The 18,156-nt window shown below is 39.1% G+C and overlaps 1 protein-coding gene across 1 annotated transcript in view; it reads left to right on the top strand.

Annotated features, from left to right (window-relative positions):
• Positions 1-18,156, top strand: part of ryr2a (ryanodine receptor 2a (cardiac)) — a 250,065-nt gene that overhangs the window by 200,697 nt on the left and 31,212 nt on the right. Inside the window, exons 80-95 of the mRNA XM_032502936.1 lie at positions 141-237; positions 340-446; positions 1,074-1,125; positions 1,284-1,334; positions 1,444-1,543; positions 2,260-2,339; positions 3,067-3,143; positions 5,271-5,344; positions 7,526-7,543; positions 12,120-12,200; positions 12,829-12,917; positions 14,430-14,558; positions 15,121-15,225; positions 15,835-15,916; positions 17,268-17,426; positions 17,539-17,693. Coding sequence (XP_032358827.1) covers positions 141-237; positions 340-446; positions 1,074-1,125; positions 1,284-1,334; positions 1,444-1,543; positions 2,260-2,339; positions 3,067-3,143; positions 5,271-5,344; positions 7,526-7,543; positions 12,120-12,200; positions 12,829-12,917; positions 14,430-14,558; positions 15,121-15,225; positions 15,835-15,916; positions 17,268-17,426; positions 17,539-17,693 — 1,456 coding nt within the window. The remainder of the gene's footprint in view (positions 1-140; positions 238-339; positions 447-1,073; positions 1,126-1,283; positions 1,335-1,443; positions 1,544-2,259; positions 2,340-3,066; positions 3,144-5,270; positions 5,345-7,525; positions 7,544-12,119; positions 12,201-12,828; positions 12,918-14,429; positions 14,559-15,120; positions 15,226-15,834; positions 15,917-17,267; positions 17,427-17,538; positions 17,694-18,156) is intronic.

The following is an 18,156-nucleotide window of genomic DNA, read 5'->3' as shown; positions in this document are numbered from 1 at the left end:
ACACACACACGCACGCACACACACACACACCACAACACACACGTACAGCATATACAGTGGGTACATGCGTATACTGTGCATGTGTTATATCTAATGAGAAAGACTTAGTTTTTATTCCCATCGTATCTCCCCCAAACTAGGCACCGGGCGGTCAACTTGTTCCTGCAGGGCTATGAGAAGACCTGGATTGAGGCAGAGGAGCACTACTTTGAGGATAAACTGATAGAGGACCTTGCAGTAAGTTTTTTGCAATGGAATTATTTTTTAAAGTTGTCCCTAACAGTCCTTTTCAGTGTTTACCGTAGAGTCTTTGTCATTGTGAATGTTTGTTTATTTCAGAAACCGGGGGTCCAGGAGCCGTCAGAGGAAGAGGAGGGGCTAAAACACATTGATCCTTTGCATCAGCTCATTCAGCTGTTCAGCAGAACAGCCCTCACAGAGAAGTGGTGGGTTCTTGTAGATATATGTAAAATAGAAGGTTGTAGCTCATGTTTGTGCTCCAACATAGCCCTGCAGAAAAGGGTTGGGAACTGCTGGCATACTGCATCCTTGCTAGAAAAATATGGCAGTCTTATATTTTTTCTATTTTTGTTATTGCCACTCTTCATTCTAACCCCAACCGGCCCGTCAGACACCGCCTACCAAGAGCCTGGGTCTGACCGAGGTTTCTGCCTAAAAGGAAGTTTTTCCTCGCCACTGTCGCACTGTTGCTTGCTCTGGAGGAAACCACTAGAACTGTTGGGTCCTTGTAAATTCTGGAGTGTGGTCTATCTGTAAAGTGTCTTGAGATAACTCTTGTTATGAATTGATACTATAAATAAAATTGAATGGAATTGAATTGAATTATATCTGTCCAGTCAAACTTTATCTCTGCCAAAAAAGTACGTGGATCCGTCTGACTGTTGACGGATGTTCAACTCACTTGTTTATATGTGCTCTTTGCTGTTTTGCACTCAAGAGGTTGCTTGTGATTTGCTTTCAGCCAGCATGTTTTAAATCTAAAAGATTAGTCTAAAGTGACAAAAAAACTGCAATAACAATGTGTGTGGGCGTGCGTGTGTTTTGTGTTGCAGTAAACTGGATGAGGATATCCTCTACATGGCCTATGCTGACATTATGGCTAAGGTACCAGCTACTGAATACCAGCACTAGAAACCTTTTTATTACTGTACTTAGAAGTGAATTAGCTGGATTATCACAGGATGACGATAGTCCTTTTGCAACACATTTTCCCTCTGCTGTCCACATGTAACTCAAATTTTTATCACTCTTCCCTCCTTCAGAGTTGTCATGATGAAGAAGATGAGGATGGAGAGGAAGTGAAGAGTTTTGAAGTAGGTGATCAGCTGCTCACGCTGTCTATCCGTCAGTCCCCATGATGGTCTTGGCTGTAGACGTGTATGCTGCTGCCTGTCAGACGTGTGTCTTATTTCACATACATAGGAGAAGGAGATGGAGAAGCAGAAGCTGTTGTATCAGCAGGCTCGGCTGCATGACCGAGGAGCTGCGGAGATGGTGCTACAAACCATCAGCGCTAGCAAAGGTAGGTCCTGTCACCCACTGTAACTACTTTACTGTAACACTGCTATTTGAATGATTGTGCTATATAGCCACTTTCGGGGCTCATGTTCATGCATATGGGTGTTAACTGAAATGTTAACGTGCTACTTTGCACAACTCCAAAACCTCTTTACAAACTAAAAAACAGTCAGCGTCCGTTACAACTATGGACTATTCAAACGTTTACAGATATATTCTTACAGGATTAATATTGATAATAACTAATCAGTAACTGTGTTAATGTTTCATTAAATCATTATGACCAATGGTCGGACTGACTGCTAGTTTGGGTGGTGTCATTTTCTTTAGTCTGTGGCCTAACTGGTTAATTAAAGTCAACGTTGGTCAAACTGTTGCGATATGAAAGCATCAAACAAATTTTTAAAATGAATGAGATCATGAGAGTATATGCAGTTGTGCATTGTCTCCATTCAATCAGTGCCGTTCAGTTGTAAGTGCGGGACACAGGAGTTTTCTATCCAGGTGTTACATTAAACTGACATTGTGATTGGGTCTGTAGACTGGTTGTATTGCCATATGTAGCAGACTTCTCTGCATGAGAGTCGGGGCTAAGTTATTACATGTAAAAATAAATTTGTTCTTCATTGGGTGAGACGGACATTGGAATGACCCTGATACCTGGTATGTGAAGAACTAGTGTCCAGTTGTTTTCTCTGTGTGTGGTTTCCTCCTCACCAGGTGAGATGGGTCCCATGGTGGCCTCTACTCTAAAGCTGGGCATAGCTATTCTCAATGGAGGAAACTCTACTGTACAGCAGGTATTTCAGTGTCCATTTACTTTCTGTCATGTACATAGCAGTTTTATTATGAATCTTTCCTTGTTGCTGTTTCCATTGTCTCCATTCCATTTACTCAGTTGTAACATGTCATTAACAATATACATACAACAAATAACATACCAACCAAAAATTCAATTTACCCTTGACACAATAAAGACATTGACCACATGTAATATCCACCTTTTATAGAGCTGTTAATTAGATTGTGTGTTTAGTTTTGAGGTCATAGTAAATTATGGTGTTATACTGGAATTTATAATCTTCAAAGGGGTTCCTATTATTATGTCCTCTTAATGGATGTAAATAGGAAAGACAAGAACAATCTCACCTCTCAGTATAATGTCATCCAGTACAACACCACATTTACTGTAATTATGAGAATAATTAACCTATAATTGAATTTACACATTTCTGTCAACAAACCGGGACATTGTGAGCTTGGTAAAGGTATTGTCCATGTTTTGGCAGGCCAGTTGCATTGGACTGAATATCAGGAACACCTGCGCAATATGCAAACCAATCCAGTATTCCTGTGAAGTGTATTGTGTTTGTTGAGACCCTGTTCTTAATGAGGAATTAAGACCTTACCGTATAGATGTTCATGTTATTGTGTCCATCTCCTCTACTTGTTTTAAAGCATATTTTGGTCTGAAATATAACTCCTCTTTCTCATTGTCCTTTGTGGTTTTCTCGGTCTCTTTGACAGAAAATGTTGGATTATCTGAAAGACAAAAAAGATGTGGGCTTTTTTCAGAGTCTGGCTGGTCTGATGCAGTCATGCAGGTAAAACTACACACTCTTCCTGTTTTAAGACTGAAACCAATACTGTATATGTCTTCATAGCACAGGTGGGTTGTTCACTGGGTTCTAACTGGGGTTTTGACTGGCTAACTTAAAGACCAGTCAAGTCTATTTCGCTAAAAATTTAAAGTGCCCATATTATGAAATTTTTTTTTATTTTGTGTCTCTGGTGCTTCAACACGCATACAAACTTGAAAAAAACTATCCATGTTGTTTTGAGTGAGATAGGGTTTCTGAGTGTCCTCTGCCTTCAGTCTCTGGGTGAACTGTTCAAAATATGCATGGCTTTCTATGTCATTAGCCGAGGCGAGGTGGCTAACTAGTTGACCATATTATCCAAAAGAACTACTTCCTGTTCCTGTTCTGCAGGTATTCCACAAGTGGCCCTCGTCTAGAAGAAGTCTCCCAGCTAATCCTACCTTGGACTGACCAAAACTGGAGAGAGTTATCAGCTAGATAACTCTCTAGGTAAGCTCCCATCAGCTAGATGGGAGCTTACCTAGCTACTGAGCATGTGTGACTCCCAACAAAGATAGTATAGAAGTGAGATGTCTCACTCTGTAGCTAAAACAGAGACCTAAACACACGGTGAAAACAGGATCTAGCAATGTGCAGTACAATGGAAAAGAATGTGTTTTTTGAAAATGAAACCATGGAAACCTATTCTGGTACAACCTCAAAATACATGAACCTGAAAATAAGCATAATATGGGCACTTTAAAAGAAACCAAAAAGTCTCAGTGATTATATTGACATGCATACTTCAGATATCATCTGGGTATGACTAATAATGAGAGCAGGGAATAAATCAGATTATTTGAATTTCTTTGTGGACCGTCTCATTTATATCCCTGTTTCATTGTGATGCAACATTATGCTGTAATAGGCGCGAACTAAGCACAGACAGTTGCCTTGGTGCTTTGTTTATGGACTCACGGCAGTGGGGCGCTGCAGTTCATGGCGGTGCGCTGCTGCAGAATGAATATAGGGGAAATGCAATAGATATTTGCCCTTATTTTTTTGCAGTAAAAAGATTTTTCTGGCCCGGCAGGGGTTTTCATTGGGCCCATTACAGAGAAACACTGTTAGTGACTGTAGTTTAGCCAGCTGATAAGACCGCTCTCCAACATGCTCAGTATTTGAAGCTGCAGCAGTGACTGTGATACAGCTCATGGAGGCACTTAAGGTAACAACTTCAGAGCCAGATTGCATCCAAAATTAAGCTTTTTCTCTGAGTCATAACACAGTCAAACCTGAACACACAGGTATGATGCACATATTTCTAGATTCAGTCTGAATTTGCGAAAGATCAATATTACATCCATTGCAGATAAACGTCCACATCACGTTAAGTATTCTTCAGCATCAAAGTAATCCAGTGATATTTGTCTGTAGAGCCCGACCAATATATCGGCAGGCCGATATTACCGGCTGATATTAGGCATTTCCTGATCTATCGGTATCGGCAGTTATGATGGTCGTTTTTGTTTTTCTATATTCATTCATCAGAATCATTTATAATGACAAATAAGTGATTTTGACAAAAAAAAAAAAAAACTGACTGTCAACCATGTTGTGTTAGCATTGCATATGCTGTCCACCAGTGGGCGCTCTACAACGTCCCTGTTGGCAATGCTGATTGTTTTTGTTTGTTGTTAATGCACATTTAACACATTAACACAAAAATCTTAAGTTTGTAAAATAAGTTTGTATTTTTATACATTTTATTTATCAGAATTTTGATGTACGTCTGTTCTGTTGTGACCGTAACACAAATTATTATATTATTTTAGTGGGAACTCATAAATAACTACAAATAATTATTGTTAGGGAAATCTGTTTATGTAACACGTTTCTGGATATTTTTTTTTTAAATGCATTTTGGCCGATATATTGGCATATCAGGTTTTTAAATAACCTATTATTCTTATTGGTATCGGCCTTATCGGTCGGCCTCTATTTGTCTGTACAATTATGTCTTTGCTGCTTACAGGAACTTTTAATATTCAACATAGTTTTAATGGTTAATAACAACAGGGCTCAATCAGGGCCAAGGTCAGGGAAGAGAGCTCAACAGGACAGTTTCACCATTGATTTCTTTTTTTTTAGTGTTTTGGATCTAAATGCATTTGAGAGGCAGAACAAAGCAGAAGGACTGGGAATGGTGACAGAGGAGGGATCAGGTAAGCTTTGGTTTACATTTTTGAATGATCATAGCAATAGAAATAAAGGTTTTATTAATGTTTATTTTTCCCAACGACATAGTCTGTTGATGTTAAAATGCTTTTCTTCACCAGGTGCAGGTAAAATTCTCAAATGTCACTTAAATTGACCTAAGGATGGTACAGTACATTTAAAGCTACCTATAAAAATCACTGCTTGCTAAAACCATTGGTTTCATTCTAAGGTAGCCTCTTTCTTTTTTTTTAATTGAAAATATAAATGTTTCCCAAGAAGACACGAAAGCACTACATTTAAAAAAATCATCACTCTTTATCTTGCTTTGTCCCATTTATGCTGCCATCACTTTGGTTGAGCGATTTGTTGATTTGTATCAAGTGGTTATGCAGTTCTACCTGTTTTCCATATGCATTATCAAGTATGATTTCCTAGTGTACATGTGTATGTGCTTATGATTTGCCTGTTACATCTTGTGTGTATACCTTTTGTTACAAATGTTCACAATCATTTAGACCGATACTTTTCAAAATTCAATTCTAAAATCAAAATTCTCTTTTGTTTGACTATTTTGTAAAATACAGTCATAGCTTGCAAACTAACTAACAACTGGATAATTGTAGGTAATTATGAGGAATTGTTTATGCATTATTTGGTGCGTAAGTTATCATGTTACAACAGGTGCAGCAATGACATAAGAGGTTGTTTTAAGTCATTTCTGGTCTAATGAAGGTAGTATGACATTTCTGCATTTCTGACTTCCTTTCATAATTTCATTTCACCTCACTTAAACATGAATATTTTACTCCTCATGTTTGCAGAGCATGGGGTCCCTAAATGTGTATGGATTATGGAACAAATCATCCCGATGTTATAAGAGACTGTGCCTCATTGAAGAAAAAAAAACCTGCTGGAGGTGTTCTAATGATTAAAATGACCCAGTGTATGTTAACATTATCCTGACAAGCACCCTATTGCAGTTGTGTATTTAATGACTCTGTTGTGTCTTAACAGCGAGCGAAAGAGACTAGCACACACGCACACACAGAGTAGGGGCACACACCTCCCTGTAAGACCAGGATGCCAATGGGCGCAAAGATGGGCACAGGTGCATTTGCAATTTAAACGACGGCGCTAGACGGGGAATTGACACTTGGGCCCTTTATGTGTGATTAGAAAAGTGCAGAAGAGCAGAATCGCTTTTAACCAGTGCAGAGAAATGTGCTTCTGATATGAATGACCAGACTACACATAAGAGGACTGAACAGGTTGCGTACTTCAGCGGCGACTAAACACGGCGTAAGATCGCTTACCTTGGACAAATTGTGTTCTGGTGAAGCAGAAACGTTGCATTACTTGGATTAGAAACTGTAATACACTTACTGTTTTGGAAATGTAATCCGTTACACTACTAGTTACTCGGGAAAGTTATAATATTACAGTAACATTAGTCTTGCATTGCCAGACCTTCCTCCATAGCGCTGCGTCGGAGGGTCTGGCTAGTCCACACAGCATTCTGGGATGGGAGAAATACGTGCTCTGGTTCATTGAATGGCAATTCTATAAACCAATCACAATTGCCCTATGATGGTGCCGCTGCAAAATAGCCTCGGGTAGGAACTTGTTTTGCTGGAACATGTGTACATTCAACAATAGTTTTAGTCATGCAACAGAGAATTCAGATTGGACTAGTCTATAACCACTTCCGGGATTGATCTACCAGTAATTACTAAAACTGACTTTGTATTAATCATTACTGCACCTTTTATAGCATAATGCTAGTCATGGCACAGCTGATAATGTTTTTCTACTCATAATTTCCTTATTATTGTTTTGTAAATACAAAGTTACCTGCTTTTTAAAAGCCCTATTAACTAAACCGGTTCACTGCGAGTGCACGTCCACAATCAGACAAGCAAAAATACACAAGGTCTTGATTTTTTATATTTTGAATATATTACATTTAATTTAGATGACACCTATTGACTTTTACTGAGCTGTACAGGTTTTCTGTCAACGCATAATTTCTTTTCCATGTTGACCAAACAACTAAATTCGGAATTTTTTAAATCTCGTTTCCCTATATGTAATATTTTTCTTTGTTTCTTACTTTCTTTCTCTCTTTCTTTCTTCCCCCTGTTTTCCTTTTCTCATTTTGGTTTACTGCACCTTCTTCCCTTCCTCAGTCATCACTCATGAGCGTGGTAATTATGCCTTCTGCCATTTCCTTGTGTGTTGGTTGGTCTCGCTCCCTTTCTCTCCCTATATCTCTCTCGCTCTCTCTCTCACTCTCTCTCTCTCTGTCTCTCTCTCAGTCTCTCTCACTATGGTTGGATAGCTGTTGTGTCAGTTCTGTCCAGGTCCTGAGTGTAGACCTTCAGACCTCGTCCTTACCTGCTCTGTGCTTGTAGCTACTTTTTCTTCCCTCACCATTCTAATCTCTCTTTTTCTTGCTAGGCTAATTATAACTTGCTCTCTAGTTGCTTTTGTAGTTGGTCATTTTATACTGTTTAAAGTCTTTAAAGTCCATTTATGAATTTTGAAGTAAAATGTTTCACATTTTCCTCCTTCACAATAAGCAAACTGATGATGATTATGATTACTTCTTTTGAATACAGCATATAGATGTTAAGATTTAAAAATCCAGACATGTACAGGCACAGTAGTAGAAATGTAGTTAGTGTCACAACCTGAACCCATGTATGCCTCCCTCTCAGGATTTGTACAGTATCTGGCACATTCTAAATATTACTAATATTTACCATCCTCCACCCTTACCCTCTCGGTCATGTAGTCAACCTAAAGTCAGCTGGTTGTTTTGTCTTAGTAATGGAGATGGTTATTGTGGTGGTTGTTATCCGTTGTGATGTGTACAATCCCATCTGTGTTCTCAGCCTCTATCTCTTTCCTTTCTGACTCGCTCTCTAAGGGCTGCAATGAATACAAAAATACCACAATCAGCCCACCAAAATGGTAGATTAAGCCTCCACTTCTTGATCAATGACTACGTATAATGGCATTTTAGCGTCTTTCAGTTTGTCGTTTTGGTTTTACAGTTTGCAACGTTGCTGTTTTGGTTCTCTCATCAGGCAGCTGTTTTCAGGGCAAACGCTCTGATAGACCCACTGGAAACTACCTGCTCAGCAGCAAACCTTTAGAGATTATGGGGGTTAAAAATTGAGCATTTACACAACTCCACACATATGCAAATTAGGTTCTTTGTCTACTGGAATGCGTAAATGGGAACCTTTTTTTAGCACGCAATAAACTCAATTTCCAGTTTATTGCATAACACTTTCTAAAACTAGTGCGGTTTAAGTTACAAGTATAAATGCTCCCTTCATGAAGTTTTTAATGTTCAGTTTATAACCGTTTTAAAAAGGTGTTGATTTTTGGAGGACGTAGTTTAGCTATTCCTCCCAATTTCCACCGGTTGCAGAAAGGCTGCGTGTCGGCTCCGTGCTCAGCCGTCCGTTCACACCCACCAGGTCTGGATTTGTTGCAGAACGGCTGTGGCCGTGACTGACAGCTGAAGTCACAAGGACCCACGAGATCTCGCAAATTCACGTAGAATAGAACCACAAAACCAACAACAGTTTGTTTCCATCCAGAGGAGTAGAGGGGAAACAACTCTGTGCTGTGTTTTCAAGGTGGAGTGCAGGAAGATATAATCTGCCAAGAGCACGGCCTATTTTATTTTGAAAATGAACAGGATGCTTTATTTAATTATCTGCCGTGTGCTGAATTGCCCCGGAGCACTTCGACATCCGGAAAAAGTAGCAGCTCTGCGTATCTGCTCCGGAGGGCTGGGGATCGCCGGAGCTGGGACGGAGTCAGGACGCAGCCGTTGCGCAGCCAGTGGAAATACACACATTGACTTTAATGGAAACCTAATGACTCCACCGCCGTTACGCAACCGGTGGGATTTAGGAGTTACTCAGAGGTGTTATAGCTTCATTGATGCAGATTTAGGTCGACAAAATAAAATGAATATGGGCGCCTGGATAGTACAATGTGTTTGAATCCGACCTGCGGCCCTTTGCTGCATGTCATTCCCCCTCTCTCTCACCTTTCATCTCTTCAGCTGTCCAGTCAAATAAAGGCCTAAAAATATCTTTAAAAAAATATATATATAATTTATTGAACTGTTATAGTACAGCTGATCTTACATTAAGACAAAAAAGATCAGGGCATTCGGTATTAGTGTCAAGAAAATAAGTGTAATGCTAAAGAATGTATATTCGCGATGAATGATTTTAAAGTATTTTATATACACATTCATCAGCAAAAAAAAACAGAAGACATAAATTGCCAGTGGTTGCAGCCCTGCTTATTGCTCATCTCTTACCTTTTCATCCGTTGTGTTTGGTCCACCTCTCCTCTTTTTCTCTAAGTGTGGTTGGACTTTAAAGTGGCTGTTTTGTGCCATGCTGCTCTCTAAATGGATGGGAGTGAACTCTGATCCTTCCTTCTTTCCTCCCTCCTCCTCTCTGTTTATTGGCTGAACTGTGGTCTGTAGTCAGTGTACCTCTCCTTCATGACTGTTTTGTTTCAGTGACAAAACTTAATTTGAATAACCCATTCTTATTTTATTATTTAATGCATTGACTTATTTTCACCCTAGTATTGTATTTTTGGTTATAGTTGTAGTCGTGCATTATACTGTGTATAATTTTACAACCTCACGTTATTGTTGGACTTGAGGACATTTTATTCGCACTTATTGTACACCACATCCTTAACTTCCTCGTCATTTATCATAATCCTATTTATAATCCTTGTTAATTTATAAGGAATTAAAAGTTTATATTGTCTCATAATTCTTTTCTACTGTGAAAAATATATTCCCTTCATCTAGTTTATCACTGTGTTGGGAATAAGCCTGAAAGTGCCTTTACACAATTACTAAATGGTAATTTCAATTTTCTTAGAAATAAGTTGTCATTGAAGAAATCTACAACCCTTTTTTTGTTGATAAAAAATATAGTGTTAGGTTACTTACTATAATAATAGAAAATTCTATTTGAGTCCCCAGAGCGAAGGACTTTCTGTTGACCTCAAAAAGGTCTGGCGACTCAGAGGGAAGCCCAAACGTTTTTTAACTGTGCAAGTGAACTGCTCACACTTGTTTGGTAGTGGAAGGAACATTTTCAGGAACACCTGAATCCGAACAACACACCCGTTGTGGAGGATGCACGGTTACATTTTAACCTGTTACTACAAAGTAACATATAATAACAATTACTTTCTAATATTTTTTAGCAGGTGCATCAGACCTTTTTTTCTTTTAGAAGTGGACATCAGCAAATGTCAGCACAAGTCATTCAGTCATTTTGGGCCACTAGAAAAAGTGATCTATAGACAATGTTGCACATCCACTAAATTGCCTGCATTATGAAAGAAAACTGCACTTTCAGTCTTGTTTCAGATCTACAGATTTTTCTCCCTCAGCCCAGTCCAGTTTGTTGTCAAATCGTATGGATGTATTCTGTTATTGTTCTGTTTTTGTAAAGTGTTTCATCTTCCTTTCTCTGACCCTCTTTTCCTTTTGCATTTCTTGGTTCAAAGCAGCATTTTAACACAGTCAGAGCAGCTGGCCTCAATTTCCTCAATGTATTTGTAATCTATGCATAATCTACAAAGACAAGCAGCAACCAAAACCTTTTCTTTAAAAACAAACCCTCTTTGAGAAAACATGAAAACAGCCTAAATCCAGTCCTGACTGTAAAATGCTGCAGTTTAAAAACCAACCCACTTCAGTCCACCAAGTGCTATGGCTGCCCACTGTTCATCCAAGTGTGTGTGGGTGTGGGTGCCTTTGCCCCCTAGGTCAGAGTGGTGTATTATAACCATAGACTGTATTAATGGACAACGCATCCTGCTCGGCAAAGTGCTTCAAATGCAGAAGTGCCTTAAACCTGCATTCTATCTGAATTCCAGCAGGGGGAGACTCCTTAAACCTGCATTCTATCTGAATTCCTGCAGGGGGAGACACGTGTGGTTGCGAAAGGAGGTCGGTTCCTGTAGAAGTCTATGAGAAAGTGAGCCACTTCTCACTTGATTTATTACCCCAGTAAACATTTTCATAATGAGTTTATGGTCTCAAATGCAAGTTTGAAGTCTTCTGCAACCCAGAATGATCTTCATTTTTTTAATTATGGTCTCGTTGATTTTAAAATCGGCGTTTAAGCAAAGGTTGTTTTAGGGCGTGGCTATGACGTGATTGCCAGTGAAAGTGTGTAACGTAACGTAGAGGGTAGGAACTCCTCCCTCTCTCCTCCCTCTCGTCTAAAATCATCACATCCTCAACCAGGATGGCTGTGCCCGTAACGGCAAACTCGATGACGGACAGCGGATCTCCACCAATTAAAGGGTGACGTCACACATGCTCTGTCCACTAATTTTACAGTCAATGATTATTACCCTACACCTTTCACTGACTGTAAGAAAACATGTGGGGATTAGCACCATCTCTTTTTAATACTTCTTCACTCTCCATCTTCTTGTGTGTCTATCCCTTTCCTATATGTTGTCTGCTTTTGTCTCCCCTGTTTTCTGACTTTTTTTATGTGTGGCTGTGTAAATGTGTGTGGCTGTGTGTTTGTGTGTGTGTGTGTGTGTGTGTGTGTGTGTGTGTGTGTGTGTGTGTGTGTGTGTGTGTGTGCGCAAACCTATGTATGTGCTTGTGCATATGTGCGTCTGCATGTGCGTCTGTCTGTTTATGTGTGTGTCTGTGTGTGTGCATGTCTGTGTGTGGGTGTGTTTCTTCTCTCCGGCCAGGTGAGAAGGTCATGCAGGATGATGAGTTCACCTGTGACCTTTTCCGCTTCCTGCAGCTGCTCTGTGAAGGACACAACTCAGGTGTGTGTGCAAGTTCTCTGTCACATACTGATGCGGTCTACAGTAGGAATATGGCTGAGCATCTAAATTTGGGGTAAATGTATTCATGCGGAGGGTGTTTGTGATAACGCTGGTTTGTGATCACATTCTACCGGCTACTGGCTCAAGTCGCACCCCATCTTTATTTATCATAATTGTTGAGTTAACAACATTAATTATACATTACTATTTCCTTACAAAGAGTGTGTGATTGCTTGCAGTTTGAAAAATTGATGGGAAATTTGTTTCTTTAACCAACATGTCAAAGAACATAATCTTTTGTACATGTCTTAAAGATATTTTGCTGATTTAAATTCAGCTCTGTGTCATCTTTGTGTGGGCAGTGTGTTTCACACAAAGATGACAAAGAGCTGGATTTAAATTGGCAAAGTATCCCTTTAATTAACCCACTGATAAATGCATATTTACTCAGAAGATGACTCCTCACATTTCTGGCTCGACAAGCTTTTCTCTATGTGGGTTTTATTCTGATGTCCTAGGTTTAACATAAAATGTCGTGCATTATTTTACAGAAATACCACTATTTTATTTAATCATTTCACAATATTACAAGTGCAAAATTGCAATCTTTTGAAATATCCTGTTTCAGACTTCCAGAACTACCTAAGGACGCAAACAGGAAACAATACAACCGTCAACATCATTATTTCTACTGTTGACTACCTCCTCAGAGTACAGGTTGGCTCCTTTTGTTCACTTCTGCAGGTTCATAAGGAAGTATTTTGTATGGACATATTTCCTAGGTTGAAACTGAAATTAAATGAGTCTTCACAGTGTCAGACAGTTCTCATACATTGTAAAAAAAATAAAATAAAAAACGTAACTCATTCAGTTAAGAGGAATTAAACTTTGACTAAGTACTTTGAAAGGACAGTTCAGTGTGAACTTAACCACCCCTTGACAACAAATTGTCCAAAGGGCTATTTCACCAAACCTAGACAGCAGATTAAAGCAGAGTTTTCCCGCTGTCTTGGCTCAATTTAGCCTTGACTTATGAAAGCAGAGGCAGCCAAGTTACCATGGAGATTTATTCTGTGCAGCTAGCCTGTTACTGACCAGGCTATCAGCCAGGATGTATTAATCCTGTTTTTGTTTTGTTTTTCTTAGCAGTGGGTTTTACCTTATTTTCAATAGCCTGCTTTTAAAAAACCTAGCAGAAGAATGATAAAAAAATGATGATGAAAAATATACATATTAATGAACAAAGTTACTTGTCATTTGCACAAACTGTAGTACACTTTGCCTAAAAAGAGAGTAGTGGAAGTTAATGTAACATAGGAAATTTAAATTTTAGCCAATATATGAGAGGGAGAAAGGGAGAGATATCTATTTGCGCATCATATTCTAGCCTTGTACTTTACTGGTTATAATTGATCTTTTATGCTAAATTTCCCAACATTATCTTCTGCTCACTTTAAAGGCAAACAGTATACTATAATCGTTAATTTGTGCAAATAATTATCCTTACTCCTTGAATATAATGATAAATTATATAATTATGATTTAATTGTGTGTACTTTTATATTTCTAGGCTACTTGCGCTTTAAAGCGGTTCAGGCATTTCTCTTACAGTTTCTTTTTTCCAAATAGTGTTTTACTTAATCATACTTCCATAGGAAGTTGCTGCTCACTCTTTGTAAAGCAGGCACAATGCTTATTCTCACTTTTAGCATCAGTAAATCTGTGATCAACCTCGCCGTCCACTCAGTCTATCTTCCTCAGCCCGGCTTGGCCTTGGTGAAACGCACCAAGCCAGGGTGCACTGATTAGACTAAGTCAAGACTCGCTTTATCGGTTATCCTGGACTTATAAATTCTGCTGCTGTCAAATAGACGCCTGGTCCAAACGCGTCAACACTATTGTCGATAGGGAAATTTGAAAGTTGAAGACTGATCGCTACCCTTCTACTTTAAACATGGAAAGTTTGAAAATAAAGAAACATCAGTATACTCAATTATGTAGAACAATTTAGCCTCATATACATATACCAACAGGCTTGTTTTTCTCACATTTTAAGATTCTATAGCTTTTTCTATACATTACCCTTTTAAAAGATTCTGTTCCACAGTGATATTCTACTACTTCTGATGCTGTCATTTTTTAACTCAATGTTAATCAGTGTCATTGTTGTCTTCCTTTCTTCTCCTCATCCTCCTCCCCCTCCCCTACTCCCTCCGGACTCCTCTCCAGGAGTCTATCAGTGATTTCTATTGGTATTATTCTGGTAAAGATGTTATTGACGAGCAGGGCCAGAGGAATTTCTCCAAGGCAATCAATGTGGCCAAGCAGGTTTTCAATACGCTCACAGAGTACATCCAGGTAGGACAAGACTATCACTGTTGAAGTCACTGTAATAACTGACACACTGTAGTTCAGTGCATTGAAAGAAAACAGTTCTGCTATGGACAACTTCAAAAGCAATATGACATTGATATTGTACAATTTCTGTATGCTGTAACTGTGGCAAGTACTTGCATATCTGAGTAGGGGTGCAATGGATCACAAAACTCACGGTTCCGATTTTTTCACGATTACGAGTCACGGATTTAATAAATTTTCAGATCAGCACAAAAAAAATATTAATAGTCCCGCCTTTTTTGTGAAAAGTCATCCAAAAAGTCGTCAAAAAAGCACATTTTAAATATCAATTTGCATCAAGACAAGCAAGTGCTTTGAAAGGCTCAGTCAAACGACAGTAAACATTTATTCTACACTGTTATTGGTAAAACTTTGGAATTAATCCGCGGTTCACAGGTGTCGATCCAAACAGACCATGGATCAACTGGTCTGTTACACCTCTATATCTGAGTGTAGGAAACATATTGTGTAAAGGTAATTGTTGGTTGTGATGTGATTGTGACTGTTACTAATGATGTTGTAGGGTCCGTGTACTGGCAACCAGCAGAGTTTGGCCCATAGTCGACTGTGGGACGCTGTGGTTGGGTTTCTGCATGTCTTTGCTCATATGCAGATGAAATTGTCTCAGGTGAGTTGAAGTCACTATGTGGGGCATCTGTAGACTCTAAGATGGCAACAATGTAATCACAACATCCCCAGTTTCAGGTCAGCCTTGGGCCATTCTTACATCTTCTCCTCTCTCCCCCCCCCCCCCCCCCCCCCCCCTTACTTCCTGTCACATATCCACTGTAAACTATCTAATGTAGACAAAAAAGTGCCCAAATGCCTTGAGTCACCCTGTGAAGAGACTTAATCTTGGTCACTTGTACAGCTAAAGCTAAACAGAACAAAGAGTTTACTGAGAGTTACCGTCCCATCCCACAATCCTCTCACCTCCCCCGAACCTGCCTCACCGTAATTGAGGGAAACCATATATTAGAATTTCCACCTTGTTATACATAAATCTGCATACATTTTTGCCTTCAGTGTGTCTATTCAAATTCAAAATTATTTTTTAAGCAAGAGGGATATGATAAACAGTGTTTCCTGGACTTTATAGTAATTCCTCCACATTTACAGCCAATATTATTAATGTTATATAGAAAAACTATTCTGAGGTAGTTCTATCTGACATGATCAAACAAAGTGTAAATGGTTCAGAAATTCTTAAAACATCTGTCTCTTCTTATCCCCTCAGGACTCCAGTCAGATTGAGTTGTTGAAGGAACTGATGGATCTTCAGAAAGATATGGTGGTCATGTTACTATCTATGCTGGAGGGTAGGTTTGCTTTCATGAGTACTTTTGCAGTAAATATTAAAGCTGGAGTGGCGTACTGAAAGAGCTGATGGTTGAGGTTGTCACAAGAGTATTTGCACGGTTTACCGAACTGGGTTAAATCAGTCTGAGCAGTGTTAGGTAAGTTTGGTTCTACAAATGTTTAATCATCTATCAAAAAATGCTTTGAGTGAGTGGACACTCATGGCTACTACTGTAAATGGATTCGACATGTTGGAATCGTTTCAAAATCAGTTGGAAAATTTGGTTTTGAATCCGATCATCTTCCAAATTTAACAGTTATGTTTCCTTAGCGGCCAACGTACTTCCAAGCACTTGTTGTGTTGCAGCCGTGGAGCACAGTAAGGGGCGCTCTAAAGTGTGGCTCTAGTTTACCTAAAAAAGCCTGGTTGAACTGTAAATCACCATTGAATCACAATAAAACACAAAATTATCTGTGATATATTTTGACCTGTTTTAACTCCCCTCCTCAAAGAATTGAATTTAAGAATCAAGTGTCAAGTTTAAGTGTCTGCAGACATATAGTAAAATATATTGCATTCCAAAGATAAATGAAATTATGACACAAATGTAGCCTTTGTTATGCTTTGAATCATCATATTAAAAGGATAGTTTGGCTTTTTTAATGGGGTTGTATGATATACTTATCAAGGGGTCCGACTTTCCGCAGTTAATGGAATAAATGTATACAAGAAAATAAAAAGTATACAGATGGATATGCAGAGGGAGACTGAACGACCAAAAGAGAGGGACAGGAAGCTTCTGTGGAAACTAGAGGAAAGGTCTGATGTCAAGGTGAAGTGGTGAAAATATTAGAAAGAAATTGCGTACACCTCAACTGAAATGGATCTTTTTTAGGTGGCTGAAATCCGTAGAAGTACATTGCTTAGGTTCCAAGTTGGAACTCCTGTCTGCTTCTCCAAAACTGGTGGCGTGCTAACTAACTAACCGTCATCAACTGTATACACAGACTATCGACAAATGTCTCATACAATCCCCACTTCAATAAAGAGGAACTATCCCTTTAAGTAATTCCTTGAAATGTAGCCCACTACTGTACATTGTTCTGGATGGATGTGTCTTGTTTGAGAAATGAAACTGGTTCTGCTTAATTAGTGTGTCGGGTTACTGCTCATTCAGTTGACTGTCAGATTGTCCTAAGACTAAATAGTTGTCGTAAGCAAACAGGCATAACCCAGTAGCACAGAGCTCTGAGAACATTGTCAAGCATCGCAAATACTTTGACAGAGGCTTTGTCTCCTGTGAATGGTTGGATGGATGTTGTGGTTTCAAGAGACCTCCTATATTGTAAATGCGTTGTCTTGCTTGGTAGGTAACGTGGTGAATGGGACCATTGGGAAGCAGATGGTGGATATGTTGGTGGAGTCCTCCAACAATGTGGAGATGATCCTCAAGTTTTTCGACATGTTCCTCAAACTGAAAGACCTGACCTCCTCAGATGCCTTTAAGGAGTATGACCCTGACGCAAAAGGCAAGGCTCTAAAAACACATTTTCTTTCCCCATATCTGTCATTGGAAAAGCATCTTCAAAGTGACATGGAGAGAGCTGCAGGTAATTTATAGATGTATGAATGAACTCCCAGGTGTCATCTCCAAGAGGGACTTCCATAAGGCCATGGAGAGCCATAAACACTACACCCAGTCTGAGACAGAGTTCCTGCTCTCATGCGCTGAGACTGATGAGAATGAACTCCTGGACTATGAAGAATTTGTGGAGCGCTTTCATGAGCCAGCCAAGGTAACGGCCTTGATGTTTACAGATCTTTATAAAGTCTTAAAATGGCCACAAATTGTCCTTTTAGTAAGCCCCGCAGTCCTCATAATCTGTTATTAAAATCTATTCTTGGAAAATGGTTTCAACATCTCAAAGGGGATTTAGTAGGATAGCTCTCTTGTTATTTCTATTTCGGTGTCTTCCTTTTGTGTTTTCTTCTGCCTTTCCATTTGTTGGACTGGGCTTCTTTGATTGGCAGCTCAGTCAGACACTAATGAATCCCTTTGTTTTGTTGGTTTTGGGGAGCATGAAAATAAATGACTCTACTTGCTTGCATTAAAGCATTAGAGGTGGGATAAGAAAGAATTAGTGTTGAATTAGTTGCCATGATCAACTGGGACAGAACTAATTAGGAAAAGATTCACAACATTCTGTAGATAAATTCTATACTGTGCCAACATTTTACTCATACTTTACTCATACTATT

This window comes from Etheostoma spectabile, chromosome 21, assembly GCF_008692095.1.
Source record: "Etheostoma spectabile isolate EspeVRDwgs_2016 chromosome 21, UIUC_Espe_1.0, whole genome shotgun sequence".
Classification (NCBI taxonomy): Eukaryota; Metazoa; Chordata; class Actinopteri; order Perciformes; family Percidae; genus Etheostoma; species Etheostoma spectabile.
Note: the sequence above shows the minus strand (reverse complement) of the source record. Positions and strands in the feature narration are given on the sequence as shown.